Here is a 17,574-nt window from a genome sequence, read left to right on the forward strand (position 1 = left end):
GGAGAAAGGCATGACCCAGAATTCCAAAACAAGCCGCTTTCTTTCAGCTCTTGAATGCAAATTCCGATTCCTCTTCTTCCACACTTCTACCCATATTCCCATGATGGCTTCAGTTGTCCAAGAGCCCATTGGGTGTGTTTGGGTGGGGGGTTGCATTCAAGTCTTTTCATTCCTGGCTCCTGGCTGACCCATGAGGTCATGGTGGTCACTTTCTCTCTGCTGGCTCTGCCACGCTGATCCCTTTTGTTCTCTGCCACTCGTTCACAGATGCATCAACAGAAGCCGATGACGGTGAGCGATGGTATGCGGCCATGTGTTCAGGCCGAACCCTCCTCGTCATCCTCCTCCTCCTCCTCCTCCTCGCGCATTAATTATGGGATCGTTCGTTGGGCTCCTCAGGAGCTGGAACGTGGGGTTGGAGTGAAAGGAGTGAATGCATAACGATGGGATAATGAGGCAAGACTGTGGTTCTCTAGAAACAATGTGTGAATGGGATGTTCAGCTGAGACAAAAGGGCAACAGCGACGCACGAGCAATTAGCTCAGTGGGAGGTCAGCGGGAGGGAGGGCTTGATAGTAATGCAGCTGCAAATGTTAGGACGTCACCCTGCAGCTAAAACACCGTTGCTCATTCTGTTGTCTGTGCAGAAGTAGGTTTGAACATGATCTGCAGGCTTTAATTTGGATTGACTCCATAGGTTGTCCCTTAGAAAATCCACGGAATTTGTGGTTTTCATTTATTTTTAACGATTTCATGACATGGGAGATACCAAAAACCCGATTCAACCACCAAAACTTAAAAAGAAAACCTTAAAAATGCTCGCCCCAGAGGAAGTTGTGTTGACAAAACCCTTCATATAATCAACATGATTACACACCGGTGTGCAGATGCAAAATACTGCAACCATAAACCGTTGGCTCCCGACAACGGAAAATAGAAAACACATCCACTCAGTTCAAACTCGTTGCTTTAGTTCAGGTCTGTGCGGAGCTTTTCTAATGAGTGTAATTTAACCTACGTGTCCAAATGTTCAGAAAACAGGAAAGATCACAGAAATTTGAATGAATTTATGATTCTCACACTTATAAAACTATCGCCTGAAGTCCTGATCGGATTATAGACTGTACATCTCTTTGGCTATTTAGTGTTTCATATATCTCTTTAATTTACACCACCTCATGACTCCTATAATCATCTCTGTAGACAAAGCCCAGACTTGGAAAGCTTCCCCTAACCAGGACCTTGTTTTCCAACACAACTGCACAAATCCCCCACTGAAAACAAATATTTAATTTAGAAAGACGTTTTATTACTCGATCATTTTTGTCGGGTTCCCTGGATTCCTGTCTTGCAGTCTGATGGAAACTCTGATCCGATACGACTCTATAAACAGACGGTTTGGGCTGCAGCTGCTCACGTGATGCTGGACGTCCTGATCAGCCGCATTAAGAAGACAAATGGATGCAGAATGGATGTTTTATGAGAATGCACTAAAAGTGCATCGAAAAGGGGGAAAGCCCAACCTGTTTATACATCTGTGGGAGATCTACTGCAAATATATCTGACATGAGTCCGCCTTACATGGAGCTGGTTTGGAAATTAATATAAATACGGGACTGTAGGGTCATAAATTATTCTCTGAATCGGAATCTGAAATAAGAAATGTGCTTTTATATAAAAGATATTCTTAGATTTGGTCCTCCGTGACTGAGGTTCACCTTCATTCATATAAAAATGTCTCTGAGCGTGTTTTGAATGTAGCGTGTTAAAGACAGCGCCACAGAGGCCTCGACCCCGTCGGTTTAACCCCGTCGGTGGCGTCCTGTCATCGCCTGTCGGTGAATAGATGAAAAGAGGAAGCGACTCCTGGAGGAAGAGCTTGAGCCTCTTGCGGTGAAACGACTCAGACTCTTTCTCAAGCGTGGCGTGCGTCAAGGCTTCAGACGCGTCGTCAGCGGCTGTTGCCAAATGAACGCAGATGTACTCTGCGGTTCAAATTAAGGAAGCGGTGTGTAGAAGGTCAACAGACAAATAGACAATTTTTTACAGTCACGCCAGAAACACACCTGTTTGAAATATCACACAAAAAAGGGAAGTCTTCGGTGTCATGAAGCGTGGGTGGCTCGGGCGCCATTTTGGAGCTGCGCGTGTTCACGTGTCGCGTTTAATAAGTGAACGGGAGTCTGCGCTGCCTGTCAAGATGCAGGATGTGGGTGACAAATTACCGGAAATCCAGCATAAAGGGAGATAAGTATAACTGAAACAAGCATCATACGCAGATCATTTGCCCTATGTCTGTTGTTCAGTGTGTGTTTAACAAGGAGACAGATCAGATAAGGGGCAATAAATTAAAAAAAAAAGCCCCTAATCATACAGGACACCTGCCCCAAAGGTCGACAGGTGTGGATTTAAGAAGCATTAAAGGTCACATTTATTTGTGAAATGCTGACTGAAGGGTGATTTTAACACAAACGCGAACTCTCCTCATCGCCTTCATCTGATTTACAGATTCTGCATTTGGCTACCCAGCAGCAGCGGCGAGCCGACGCCGCGAAGGTGATATCATCTCTTTGTGACTTTTACACGCTCCTTTCTGAACGCTGCTCATGATTTCCACCCAGAACAACAGTCAGACTTAAGGAAAAGATGGCAAGAAATATTACAGTATTTTCCACACTATAAGGCGCACTGGACTATAAGACGCACCTTCAATGAACGGCCTATTTGGAAACTTTTTCATATATAAGGCACACTGGATTATAAGGCATACTGTCGGTTATTGACAAAATTGGTTGAGAAATGGATCCATCTTTATTGTTGGAAAATTGCATTTCTCCAAGGGACTCAATAAAACGTGAATGAGATGAGGTCTCTGAAAGACAGATGATGGCTCTGTTGGGGGAAAATGTCCGACCACCATTCTCCATTTCAGGGCTTTGGAAAATCCAGCCCTGCCATTGGTCGAGAAGGTAAATGAAGATGAAACTATTTGCAAACACAAGTGTCCACAGAAATAAACGAAAGTGTGGTTGGTTGCCATAGCGACACTTCCCGTCATCCATCCTGCCATATGGCTATCTCTAATTACAGAGCCGGGTCTTGAATGACTTCACCCACCCGAAGCATCACCAGGATGCAAACACACACATATTCATGGACTGATTTTCCACTTAAGTGAGTGACAGGTGTGAGTCTGTCGTTTAATGTGCTTTTATTTCCTCGTGCTGCTCATATGTCAGACAGTCATGAGTCTTTAGCTTTAATGCCAACGCGGGAAATGCAGCAGCTGCTTGTGGTTAGCAGCAGCATTCAGAGTGGACTCATAAAACTCTTGTTTTTTATTCTGTTAGTTGATAGTAAAATCATCCTGAGACAGACCCGGTCCACATGTGACCGAGTTTGGGTGAAAGTCTCCAGCTCCCCTTCTTTCCCCTCATGGTGCGGATAATTTGGAAAACGTCCGAAGTTATGGAAACTGAAGTCTGGATAAGAAGTAATGGAGGGAATGTTTCCTTGAGAGACTTTTCCTCAGGATGTTGAGTGTGTATTCAATGTGTGTGTGTGCGTGTGTGTGTGTGTGTGTGTGTGTGTGTGTGTGTGTGTGTGTGTGTGTGTGTGTGTGTGTGTGTGTGTGTGTGTGTGTGTGTGTGTGTGTGTGTGTGTGTGTGTGTTATAGTTCGAATGTTGAGATCAGTTCCTCTTTTTCATGATGTTTTTACAATGTTTGGGAACACAAAGCCAGATAAGGAGACACCTGCTTTAGCCAACTGCTACTTCATAGCTGCCATAGCTGTAGCTTACACACACACACACACACACACACACACACACACACACACACACACACACACACACACACACACACACACACACACACACACACACACACACACACACACACACACACACACACACACACACACACACACACACACACACACACACACATGCGCAGATACTGAAGGAAGAGAAACAATATATTATTAAACAACTGCAGTCGGGTACACCTTCCCTTTATCAGCAGGTCAGTTTTTTCAATGGGTCAAGAAACTGAACCCAATGCGCTCCCAGTTGCCGTCCCAGTGTAAACCAGTGGTAACATAACAGGGGGCGGTGTTTATGATCTGTACTGCTGTTGACATCACAAACATGTCGTCCACATCTGACCCCAGGCCTCAGCCTGAAGACAAGTTCAACACTGACACTTATGGAAAAATGAGGGAACAATAACCCACTAAGGGTTAAATTCCTGACAGTGGAGAGAGAGAGAGAGAGAGAGAGAGAGAGAGAGAGAGAGAGAGAGAGGGGGGGGGGGCAGAAGACAGAGAAAGTCCTTGAAAACAATGGCAGGAAGTTTCATGGGGTTCTATCTTCAAACGCTGTGCGGTCAGAGTTCGAATCCTTTTCCCAGAAGTTGTAAAGTTAAATGTTTAGTTGGACTGTTCGCCAAAGCCAATCATGATTTTGTGGTTGAACCCCCCCGCCCCCCATCTCATGATATACTACTAATATACTCCACAGTACTACATAGGTTTGAGTAACCGGTGTCTGGAGCAAGGTGCAGGCTTGTAGACATCCTCACTTGAAAGAATGGCGACAGTAACTTCTTCCTGTCTCTGGACACAGGAAGTGGTCGGGATCAGTCTGTACTGACGTCTTTTTTTTTCTTCCTTTTAACAGGGAACAAACGCAACCGCCACGTCCTAACTGACCGAACAATACACCAGAGCTCTGCATCCGTTGTCCTCACCTCCCGCTTCGTTGCAGCAAATGTACCCGCCGTGTACCCGACGTGTACCCGTCCAAGAGCTGCAGAGCCGGAGCGTTTTGGGCCTCAGGAATGCTGGGAGTTCCAGTGTTGGTCCAGGAGGAGAGAGGATGTTGACTCATTGGGGTTTTGTCACAATCCAGCTCCAGGAAAACAGAGAGGATGGAGCCAGGAGATACTGTACTTGTTCCCAGAAAACATTGTGATTGGAATCAGCTGAGAGTTTCTCTACACAGGAAGATGATGTAATGCTTTTGTTTGTCAATAAGCGTCACAAGCAGCTCATGGCTGATGATGAAACTGAAACGCTGCGTGGTCTGAATGCCTTTCTGCTCATCCGTCCTGTTCTGTCGAATGTCTCCACGTTGTGTGTGTTGGGGTTCTGGGGCGGCAGGTGCTTTTATTTGACATCCTTTAACACGTCCTAGCTGTTTGTTGCCCACACACACACACACACACACACACACCTTGCTGGTGTTTCGCTGTCAAGAAGCAGAATTGACTCATCTGTGGTGATCACAGACGCACTTCTCATTTTCTTTTTTAGACGAAGGTGACACATAAATGACGACAACGAAATATTACTACTGAAACTCATAATTATACTTTCGACTCAGATGGTCGTGGGAATGGTTGAAGGTCACATATCTGTCGAGCCTCTTTGTGGTTTCTAGGCGGCTTCGTCTCCTTTTTTTAAAAATCTGCTTTTAGGCCCCGTGATTGCTGGAATGTGCCTTGCAGCATGTTTCTTTGCTTATCTCAGCAAATCGAATAATTTCAGAGCTAAGGTCATTGTTTTAAATTCTAAAACAAATCTCTATTTCCACATTGCTGTTTCATGGTTTGGTCTGTGTGGTTTGGTTTAAGAGCAGCTGACTTCAGCACCAAAACAAACAGTGACTGTACTCTGCATGCTGATGAGACGGGAGAATTTACTGTCGCACGCTTGTCTGCTTGAAAAGACACCAAGCTGAAGAACATCGGGGCAAAAGCTATTATCCAGTTCCCGCTGAATGGCAGCTGTGGATGTAACAGCTGACATTTTTCTTCCACACTTTTCAAGTTTCTTCAATCCCTATCTAATACCGGCGAGCCAGGCTTTGTATTGCTCGGGGATTTCACTTCCATCAGTGCAATCAACCCCAGGTGCTCGTGAAAACTCCATCTAAAATCCCCTGCTTACTCCGTAACAACTGGCTGCTGACCTTGAACAGGTCCAGGAAACTTTGAGACAATAACCCTGCTATTTCATCCACAGACTGCATCTGGAAAAACAAGAGGAAATTCATTGAGAAAAAAAAAAAAGTTTGAGATGAAAAGGTGCCAAAGTCAGCCAAGAGCCAACATGTGTGAGTCACTGATGGCGACTGTCCCGGGCCTGGAGGGGAATCAAAACAGAACCAATAGCAGGCGGCTCAGCCCCCATGCAGGCCTGCGAGGAGGCGCCGGACACAGGGAGCTCATGGAGGGGATCGGAACGGGCTCCTGGCTCCATGAAATGTTGGGGGCCTCATGTAGCGCTTCCTGATGTTCTCCCTGTGGGATCTATAAGAAAAAAACATTCCCCACCCTTATCCACCTCTTCTGTTCAGATGTAGCAGCATCAACCACAACCACAACGACATCCCAGAAAACCAGAGGGCGCGAGGGACTAAACAGAATAAAACACTACTGTGTTTGTACAGTAGTAGAAAGTAACTGAGTACATTTGCAAAGCTGAAGTATAACTTTATAACACCTACATGTGACTTGAGTATTCAAATTTAATACTAACTTCAAGGTCGTTTTTTTTTTGTTTTTTTTCTCCATGCAGTGTAATTTTTACAGAAGAAAGAGAAGATGGTGATTTTTAAAATACAAAAAAAAAAAAGTTGGAAAACGACTTCTTCTGGTCATTTTTATTTTATTGCAATTTGCAAATAAATTTATTGCATGATTATTTATTGGTGGATGTCCATAGGAATGAAATACGGAGGAACTGGCGACTTTACCTATATAAATATAGTTTAATAAGATCATAAATTATTAAACAAAACCGCACTTAAAAATGAAAGGAAACTCACTCAAAGAAAATGGATTCTAATAATTAATGCAATCACTTACCATAATAACTTCAAATTAATTCAACAAACCATATCATTCACAGGGAAACTGATGTTATGAGTTTGTTCATTTGTGCGCTGGTACCACAGATTCAGGCTCGTTGCCTCCTAGTGTTTTGTGTCTTTGTGCTAATAAATCACGACCAGCTGCTTTCAACTCTGCTTTTTCTTTTCTTTTAACTTTAAATAAATGATTCATATTGAAAACCGTCGCCTCTCCGTGCCTCGGTGACGTCAGAGGGTCTGTTCCTGAGAATAAACCCACTATTGGTCCGGCCCAGTGTGGGCAGGCGACGAGGCAGGAATGTGAGAGTGGGACGACTCAAAGGGGGAAATTCTTCTCACTCAGGACAGATGACAGTCAAGATTTTGTCCTGCTGGGTGACAAAAACGAGAATGGAGACAGAGCTCATTATTCAAATTGACCAATGATGACATTTGTCTGGTGACAGCAAAACGGAGCCTTGCGTCACTTTCACTTGATGTAATCTAGAAGGAAACGCTAATGGAAAGTTGAGTTCATAAAAAGCCTTCATTAGTCAGCCTGCATGTAGGCCTAGAGATTCTAACCTCTTTGCTGTAGTGTGTGTAGGTTATACCTTTAGTTTAGGTTTGTTTTACGTCGGATTCCCTTGCTGACACAACCCTCTGTATATATCCGGGCTTGGGACGGGCACAATAAGACACTGGCTTTTGCCCTCTTGCGGCTACATTATTAAGATTTTAAAATTAAGAATCTTTATTGTCATTATACATGGTACAACGAAACCATCATAATCGTACAAATACACAAATATGTGCAAAATTGTCATGTATTTTATGTAGATTGCTGACTTCTTTAATTCATATATTAAAATATATCGACAAAAAATATCACAGCCTGCGTTTTATACAGTTCCACTCACTCGATCTTCCGAGTCGTGTCCGGATGCTGCCCTCTAGCGGTGGATCTACGCACAGACACGTCACACAGGCCGGAAGAAGTCAAGTACTCTGTGACGTCACACGCGCAAGTTTTCACAACACATAAAAAACGTGGTAGCGCCGGTAGATATTCAGACAGTTCTAAATACTTGACAAGGAAATTAGGTAAGACTTTTTTCCCCCCCTCTGCTGTTTGTTTGCTTTTTTTCCGGATATAAACGGGTATCTATCTGTCTGTCTGCCTGTTTGTTTGTCTGTTTGTCTGTCTGTCTGTCTACAGTATAATAATCCTGTGTTATATTGTGTCACATACACTTATAAAAAACTTGGTTTTAATTTAGTTAATTATTATAATGAATTAATTTATTTAATTCTAATGAATTAGATTGAATTTCTCTTGGTAGCTTGCGGAGCTATGTTTTCGATCCAGCTCCTCTGAATCTGATGTTTTATATTTTTAGCTCAGTATCACAAGATTTAAACCAAAATGTAAATCTTTTTCTGGTGTAATTTCCTTCTTACATTTCCTGCAGAGATTTTATCTTATTGCATCGGTAGCGCAATCACCAGAGACAAATCAGAGTTGAATGAACTTCCTGTCTTCCACCACCAGGTGGAGCATGAACGGGTCGTGACGCGTCTGCTTGGCCCAAACATCAACAGAAGCTGAAACCTCTGAAGTGACCACAGACACAAAGGATAAGATGTCACTTGTTCATGTACTTAAGTTTCTGATAATAAACCGTCTCACAGAACGCAGTCACATAATCTGCCAAAGCCAATTTTAGCAGAGTGACCTTGTAGTATACACATAATTTATACCCAATACTGACCGACAGAAAAGGGAAGCAAAAGTGTTGTAGGTTTAATTTGACCTATAAAACATGAAGTGTTGAATATACGTGTGTCTTCCTCTTTTCATTTGAGACTGGAAAGTGAACTTTACAAGGAGAGTGAAAAATTATAAGGAGTGGAGGGGACCTGAGCCTCATGGGGGAATGTGGGAGTGACATAAAACTTTGGTGTTGGGACAAGGAAAGAAAAAATAGAATGCATATCTGTCATACTTTCATCAAGAGGGACATATCTTGATTCTTTGCAACTTTTCCAATATATGTCATTAACAGGGGCAAAGTGAAGACCCAACAATCCGTTGGAGACAGTTTAGCAAGGAAAAACTGTCTTTTAACAGGCAGAAACCTCGAGCAAATCCAAGACTCACGGTGGGCAGAAACTATGCTCTGCTCAGTGAGAGTGAAAGGGAAATGAACTGAAGAACAGGAACCTGTGCAACCACAACATCATTAATAGTTTTTTTCCCCATCATAATATAAAGATTATAATTTATAATATCTGTAATAAGTACTACAATAATGTACTATTACTGCTGCACTCTCACTGATGTTCTTCTGATGGAAATAGCAGTGAGTGATAGATTTATAAAACATATTGAACTCTTTTGTTTATTAACTTTGCAGGTATAAAAGTTTTGATTGTAAATGTAATTTTCTAGTATTTAAAAGAAGTTGGGAAAATATTAGAAATAAAGAAAATTCTTAGTCTGTGCAAACAGAATATGAAGTTTCAGAACATACAGCTGGACTGAATCAAAAGGAGTGAACATTTTACCTAAGGCTTGTTGCTTGGTGCTGAATTTAATCATAGGTGCATCTAAAGTTAAAATCCCTTGCCCTGTACGAACACACAAATAAAACACACAATGAAAATAGAGATACCCACACAAGCACAACTTCATATCATGTTGCAAGGGTACAAACAATCCACACCCCATAAAACCATCAATGTGACTTCTCAGTATGGAGTAGCCAGTGGCCACAAGCTTTTAGCCGGATCGTCTTGTACTAGAATTCCCACTGTTGGTATTTTGAGTTTGGAATATGAGCTATGTTAGACATAAAATCATCTGCAAGTCAGGAGATCCAGAAGTGTCAGTCATGTTCTCACAGTGTCATTTTTTAATTATCTCTTTTTATATTCAAGACCAATTCCTTTTCATCAGATATATATTTAAAACATATCAATGTAATTATCCTCATATTAAACTACACAAACAAAACAACTCCCTGGAGTATGTCCACACACCTACCTGCTGGGCAGAACTGTAAATAGTGAATCACACGTTTAGCAATAAAATAATTAACTTTAATCACAGTTAAATTCAGAATCAACAACCCACGAGTCTTTTCTACCTTATTTTAATTCTATATAATTTGTTTGTTTATTTACCATAAACAGACTCTTTGAGAATTAAATGTCTTCAACAGGAGGGTTCAGGCAAAGACAGACGGCAGCACAAACAAGTAGGGCTGGTAATACAAACACAATTTCAAACATGTATGAAAGGGTCTTAAAATTATAAATTATAAAATCATAGATGGATCAGTGGCTATGAGTGACACAAAATATTTGCAGCCTTTCGCGCCTGCATGTAATTACGTGAGGTAGTTTTAAATGCAACGTGTGAGTCATTTTATACATATTTACGTCAGAAGGCAAAATAGTTAGACAACTGCTTATTATTCTAGCGCCTATTTCTAACGGTTCCTTCAAGGCTTTTAAATCCAACCCTCTACTTCTCAAGATCATTGTGTTGTCATGACAAGGAACTGGAGGATTTTTTCCTCAATGACAAACATCTTCTCAGCTCCAAAATAGCACTTCGGAGGGGAGCGACAGGTGGCGGGCGCAGAGCTCTGACTGCGCGTCTGACAATTCATAACAAGTACATGTGTGTTCATGCGACTTAGAACAGATGCACGCACAGGCTGGATGTGTTGTGCAGCACGTTGCACACTCTCAATTGCGTCAGAACGCACAGATTACACAAGACCACAGCTTTCTGCTCCTTGAAGCTTTCTGTGCCAACAAACACAGGAACCTGCTGATATCACAGAATGTGGCCACTGTCCGTCAACCCACATCAGATAACCGGTGACATCGCTTTTTTTCTGCTGCAGGAGAGCCGGAGCCAGCGTGACATCTCAGATTTCCCATAATTTACAAGAAAATAAAAACTTCAGTCATGGAAGGGCGATTAGTCTCCGAAACAGACTGCAGCAGGTGGGTCTCATGTGTGTGCGCACCGCGTCCGACAGTTAATCCATCTGTCCTGTGGCAACCATACACTTCCTGCAGCGAGAATGATGGTCACAGACAAACAGTGGATTTATTTCTCCTCAACAACAGATAAAAACACATTTTCTATTTGAAGAAAATATTAAAAGAACAATTGTGACTTCCTGTATTTTAATGGCTATTTTGTCCACTTTATCAGCCACCGAAACAAAGAAACACGCGTGGGGAGTGCAGGTGATTAAACGTGAACACCCTGCCGTTGGCGTTTCAGCGTCTCTCTGCTCGAAACATCACTTTTTGAACAACTTTACCGAGTTCGGTTCGGCTTTACGCGTGACTGGGGACAATGCTGCGGTTCTTCGGGTCTACGCGCGTCAACGGAATCCCGGAGTGCGTCATCACACGTCTATTCTCTCAAACGCGCCCTGCGATTGGTCGTTGCATGGAAATCTCCCCGCCCACCTCCCGGTCTTGTACGGAAACCTTTCTCTGACGTCATGGGTACATCGAGCTGATATATAAAAGCGGACGAGCTGCGAGTGGAGGGACTGCTCGTCAGCTGGGAAACACTGGAGTTGGCAGATGGTCGTTTATGGAGTACAGACAGACCTGAACACCTGTAGACGACCCGAACAGGTAAAAAATTGGTAAGTTTTAATCACAGCTGACTTCAATGAGGAAGCAGTTTGTTTTTGTACGTCAATAATCTAGTAATATCGACATCTGGAATTTATTATGACTTAAAAATGGAGCTGAAAGAGCTCTGTTTCCTCTAATTATTGATCCGAAGGGAAATCATTTGCATGGATATGATTGTATTTTGTGTGAAAGTAAGTGAAAATAGTAATGTAATGAGCAATGTTGTAGTGTAAATCCAAGCGCATGATGTCATGTAGCTCATTTGTTGGCACTGTGCGTCTGTATGAAAGTAAAACCCACCCACTGTACCTTGCAGGTATGTGCAGCTGGTCACATTTACTACATAATAATATGATTTAAGACCGCTGCATCGAAGAGAACAGTTTATGGTTTCTCATAAGTTAAAGATAATTTATAATAGCAATAAATTCAAAATTTTTATAAGCATTGTGTTTTTCTTGAGGTGAAGTTGAGCAGCTGCATCAGGTCACCACATGTTCTTGAAACCCCCTGATTCACTTTGTGGCAATTGATTTATAGTAACCCGTATAGTAACGGATGAACCTGACTTAGGTTGAAGCGAAATTTAATTTAAGTTTTTAGATTGTTAGTTATTTGCTCCATTAAACCTTTATTTCAAATTAAATTATGAAATGTCCTGGCTCCTGCATTATTAGCTTATGGGAAGTTCAAACTGAACTCACAGCAGGACTTACTGAAACTTCTTATATAGCATGTTCCCTGTCTGACTGACCATGCAAGTATCCACCCATTGGGGGTAGGGGTTGTGTGTGTGTGTGTGTATGTGTGTGTGGGTGGGATGGGGGGGTTGAGTGATCCACTGACCCCTCCACCTCCTGAGCCATAATCTTCTGGACTCTATGATATTCCAGCAGGTTTGGTTTCTATACTGTGCAGGAAATCAAGCTAACAGTTTTCATCACGTCTCTTTCAGTCTTGCAGCCATGACTTGTGTACACCCCCAACAAGGATCTCAGCCCTGTGAGATGAACTTTGGCAGCTCGGAGCCTCAAAGCGCAGACTTTTTCTCCCGGCTGGCTGTCGACATGAGCAGCCCACAGGACCAGCTCTCTGCTACTTCCCTGCCAAGCACCAACTCTCTGGTGGGCATTCAGCTGGGTGACTTTGATGCATATTCCTGTCAGTTCACTGCAGCCCCTGCCCACGTCACTCCATCGCCAGGCCAGGACACCCCCATCACACTGGATGACCTTCAGGTCTATGGTTGCTACCCTGGAACATTCACACTGACTTACCCAGATGAGGCCAATTCCCCCTCTGGGTCAGATTATTTTGGCAGCCCTACATCCACCTCATCTCCTTCAACCCCTGCGTTCCACAGTCAGCTTGCATCTAACTGGGATTCAGCCTTCGGACCATACTCACCCAGTCCAGGCTACTGGGCATCAGAGGAGACCTCAGTACCACACGCATCCTCCTTCTTCACTTTTGGCTCAGCGTCTGCAGAAGACATGTCTCTTTTGGGTCAACCTAACTTACGAGAACAGGATCCTTTCAATTTGACCCACAATCACACGCCTGCATTTAACTTCCCTGCAGTGGTGATGGAGCAAACATGTAGCCTTGATGGTACCGAGCAGTTGGGTGGGAGCTTATCACCCAAGTTAAAAAGTCCCAGTGGAAATGAGGGCTGCTGTGCTGTGTGTGGAGACAATGCCTCTTGTCAGCACTATGGGGTTCGCACTTGTGAAGGATGCAAAGGATTTTTCAAGGTAGGATTTTGCTTTTCTCTGCAGCCAGTGAAAGTATTTCTATGCAAACCAAATGTACCAAATGCAATATGGGTTTAGAGTAAATCTACTTTTGCTTTCACAGCGCACCGTACAAAAAAATTCAAAGTATGTCTGCCTTGCAAACAAGGACTGTCTTGTGGACAAGAGGAGGCGGAATCGATGCCAGTTCTGCCGTTTCCAAAAATGTCTAGCTGTAGGCATGGTGAGGGAGGGTGAGTTTGATGCAAACACAGATCACTGGTGGCAGAATTCAGATGGTAACGCCAAAGCAAAACTAAACTCTCACCATTTGTCCAGTTGTGAGAACAGATAGCCTGAAGGGACGACGAGGTCGTCTGCCGTCCAAGCCGAAAGTTATCCAGGATGTCGCTACAAATGTGTCTGCAGTGAGCATGATCGCTTCCCTTGTGAGGGCCCACGTCGATTCAAACCCGGGTATTGGTCAACTGGATTACTCCAAGGTAAAATACCAAAAGTCCTCTTCAAAAAACAAATTGGCTGCCCCTTTTGGCGTCTGCTATAACTTATTCGCCCTCTGTGATTTCAGTTTGATGAGAAAGACGTCAATCTGAACCAAAAAGAGGACGCCGGTGACATCAAACTGTTTTACGACCTACTCACGGCCTCCATGGAGGTCATTGGGAAGTGGGCGAAGGACATTCCAGGTTTTTCTGAGTTCTGCTCTGAAGACCAGGAGCTGCTGCTGGAGTCTTCGTTCGTTGAACTCTTCATCCTGCGTCTTGCGTATCGGTGAGTGCCGCAGAGGTAGTCTTCTTCTGGACTTCTTCTAGGCTTCTGTCGCTTTGGATAAAATCAACAATTCTGCTTTTTTTTCCCTTGCAAAGTTCCAATCCTGACGTGGACAAGCTCATTTTTTGCAATGGGGCCGTGCTTCACAAAACACAGTGTATCCCAAGTTTTGGGGACTGGATTCACTCCATCTTGCAGTTCTCACAAGCCCTCCATCGCATGAGGCTGGATGTCTCCTCCTTCTCCTGTCTCACAGCCTTAGTCGTGATCACTGGTAAGAACTTCAGTCATCCTTTAATATCCATAAAAATGGAGGACAGCAGTTTGCGTGAGGACTTTGGTTTCACCAGTGTGGACAATATGTGGAAGTTGCTCTGACACGACTGACACAACAGGTGTATAAAAAATGGAACATGAGCTCATGTACAGCAGATAGACACATATACCATAGCAGTTACAGTATTTTCCGCACTATCAGGCGCACCTAAAAGCCTAAAATTTTCTCATAAACCCATAGTGCGCCTTATAACCCGGTGCGTCTTATATATGGATTAATATTCATATTAATATTGGTTTAAAACATGATGCTGAAAAAAAGCCGGCAGTCTGGCCGCCAGTCATGCCGCACTCCGCCACTAGAGGCGCACCCTCACAAGGCACTCGGGCCCACGCCCCCTAACAACGGTAGTCAAGGGGCGTCACCGAAGTCCCGGCTCTGACTGGGCTGCTCTCAGACGGTAGAGCAGACTGTAGGAGCACCGGTGATTACGTAGAGATACATAAGGAACTTTCAACAATTCTATTAATAAAGTTTGACTGACTGACTGATCTCAGTATTTCCTAACTATTTGGCGTCGGAAATAACCCACTTTAATCGATCGAAACATTATTTAATTAATAAACAAAGACGAACGTCGGAGCTTAAATATCTGCTTCGAACTTCAGATCAGGAAATAATCCGCTCTGTTCGAACTGACTGCACTCGTAATGAATTTAACCAGTTTTTAATGTCAGGTTTTTTAATATACGTGTTGACTTCTTTCTAAGGCCCCGTCCACACGATGACGGATTTTTTGAAAACGCAACTTTTCTGTTGCGTTTGCACCTTCCGTCCACACGACAACGCAGATATCCGGAACAAAAATGCAACTTTTTAAAAACGATGGTCGAGGTGGATTTTTAAAAAAAACGCTGGGTCTGTGTTGTCATGTGGACGGCCTATCCGCGACTTTTTAAAAAACGCTGACGTCTTGATTGTAACAAAAACAGCTGTGACGTCATATTTATGGGCCCGTGTGTTGTGACAACAAAACACGGAGGATTCCTATTGGATAAAATTTGACTCAATACTGCCACCACATGGTTTGGCATGCTTATAGCCGTCTCCAAAAATGCACTGGTGCGTTTACGTGTGGACGGAGATTTTTTAAAAAACGCTGCCGTGTGGACGCGAATCGTTTTCAATGCGTTTTTAAAAAGTTCCGTTTTTAAAAAAATCGGTCATCGTGTAGACAGGACCTAAGATGGCAAAATGATCAGGTTTCCTTGATGAGGCTCAGAATGGCTTATTGACATAACAATAGGGGCCATTCAAAGGTAGTCAGGAAGTCATGAATGCAATCATAACTGCCTGAGCAGCGCGGCTCTATCTAGTGGACGGATTGCGCAACTACAGCTGCTGCAGTTTATCAAATAAATTATATTTTTTATTGTGTGCACCTTATAATCCAGTGCGCCTTATATATGAAACAAACAAATTATTGAGGGTGCGCCTTATAGTCCAGTGCGCCTTATAGTGTGGAAAATACTGTAAACATAATCACAATGCATGTTGACATTTAAAGCTGAGGAATAAATGTTTTCTTTATATAGTGCATGCTTTGTGTGAAGCTCTTTCAAGTAAAACCCCGAGTCGGACTCTAACACACATCCTATTGTCTCCTGCAGATCGACATGGGCTTAAGGAACCTGGACGTGTGGAGAACTTGCAGAACCAGCTCATCACCTGCCTTAAAGATCATGTTTCCGGCTGCGGCTCCGACTCTCTGCAGCCGAATTACTTGTCCAAACTTCTCGGGAAGCTGCCAGAGCTCAGGACTTTGTGCACTCAAGGCCTCCAGAGAATCTTTTACCTGAAATTACAAGATATCGTTCCTCCTCCCGCGATTGTGGAGAAAATCTTCATGGACACGCTTCCGTTTTGAGGTTTCAAGCGTGATACTGGTTGGGGTGAGGGGATATGGGGGATATGAAATCTGGAGTTCATATGGGTGCCAGAGAGAACAGACTGAGGACTGATATGTGAAAATGCGAAAACTATGAAGAAGGTGAGTGACCCTAAAGGGATTGGGCAGCTTCAGAAGAAAAGGGCTAATTCAGAATTATAAAGCGAGTGACTTGTAAAAAATGGAATTACCTAGGTGAGCTCATGGACCAAAAGGTTACTGTTTACATTAAAAAGGTGCCATGAATGGAAACTTCTATTGGAGGGGAGAGGACCGCGCTTTCAAAACCTTTAGAAATTAACAAAAATAATATCCATATCATCATTTGAAGGATTCAACAAGCGGAATAATTTAATCTTTTGTCATTTGCAAGGAAATTGCATTTAAAATATCTGCCAAAACATTTCTCTTTGTCTTTAGATTAACTACTTTAAGTGTCCTGAACTAAACTTCACACCCATTGACATTGAAAGTAAAAGTCACTCCACTCTCCTGTTTGCCTCATATTAATCCCACCATATGTATATGGTGATAATGAAGTAGGTTAAACCTACAGAAGCATTTAGTTGTATAATTCATGTATCATGAATAGACATTGAGCAGCTAATACTGTATACTGTGTATCATCCAGTACAGTCTTATACACTGGTATTTTTAATCTGTTTTAAACCTACTGGTTCTGTTGGGACATGAATTGTATCCTGTAGGCTGAGGAAAATGTTATTTTGTTCTGGGATTGTTATTTTTACATTCTATAATGCTCTATTTTGATGCAGTTAAATGTGAAATAAAGCTTTAAACTGCTCATTTATCGACTGTTTATTTGACTGGAAAATATTTTAGTTTTTTTCAAATTTAAATGAAATGAACAATATTCCTGAATTTAAAAATTTTCCTCATTCCCGATGGTCATTTGCCAATTTCTGACAATACTGATAGAAGAATATCTTATGATTCCGTAACAGCCATCTGCCCCTTTCCAGAAGTATTGACTAAATTAATTAGTATCACATAGTAGAGATTTCAAGGGCCTTCAGAGGCCTGTGTTAATGCGTAGCAGCAGTTTTAACCCATTATATGGTTGTGTAGAGTTGTTGTTTGAAGCTTTAAATAAAGCACCAGTTGTTCAGAAGAATGCTGTCGCACAGCTTTGCTGTAAAAAAGCAGAAGTGTCTCTGGTCTGGAAAAATTCAACTTACACGGAGGAGTAGAAAATGGCTGAAGTTTCATTTCTAATCTGGCTGTGCTTGTATTATAAATTAGTCTACTGTTTATTCCTCCATTGTGTGCCAGCT

The 17,574-nt window shown here is 42.7% G+C and overlaps 1 protein-coding gene and 1 long non-coding RNA gene across 3 annotated transcripts; both read left to right on the forward strand.

Annotated features, from left to right (window-relative positions):
* Positions 1–7,899: 7,899 nt before the first annotated feature.
* On the forward strand, positions 7,900–8,693 carry LOC137601553 (uncharacterized). The gene is made up of 2 exons (XR_011037067.1): positions 7,900–7,959; positions 8,408–8,693. It is a non-coding gene; the product is annotated as an uncharacterized lncRNA (long non-coding RNA).
* Positions 8,694–11,382: 2,689 nt separating this feature from the next.
* Positions 11,383–17,084, forward strand: nr4a1 (nuclear receptor subfamily 4, group A, member 1). 2 transcript variants are annotated; one of them, XM_068332924.1, is made up of 7 exons: positions 11,383–11,537; positions 12,485–13,283; positions 13,387–13,516; positions 13,602–13,765; positions 13,852–14,054; positions 14,150–14,328; positions 16,002–17,084. In XM_068332924.1, exons 1-7 carry the CDS (start codon positions 11,473–11,475, stop codon positions 16,256–16,258), a joined length of 1,797 nt encoding a protein of 598 aa, XP_068189025.1. In that variant the 5' UTR covers positions 11,383–11,472; the 3' UTR covers positions 16,259–17,084. The 2 variants fall into 2 exon arrangements, with proteins under 2 accessions (XP_068189025.1, XP_068189036.1); XM_068332935.1 differs by having other exon boundaries at positions 11,406–11,526.
* The last annotated feature ends 490 nt before the right edge of the window (positions 17,085–17,574 follow it).

Source organism: Antennarius striatus, chromosome 2, assembly GCF_040054535.1.
Source record: "Antennarius striatus isolate MH-2024 chromosome 2, ASM4005453v1, whole genome shotgun sequence".
NCBI lineage: Eukaryota > Metazoa > Chordata > Actinopteri > Lophiiformes > Antennariidae > Antennarius > Antennarius striatus.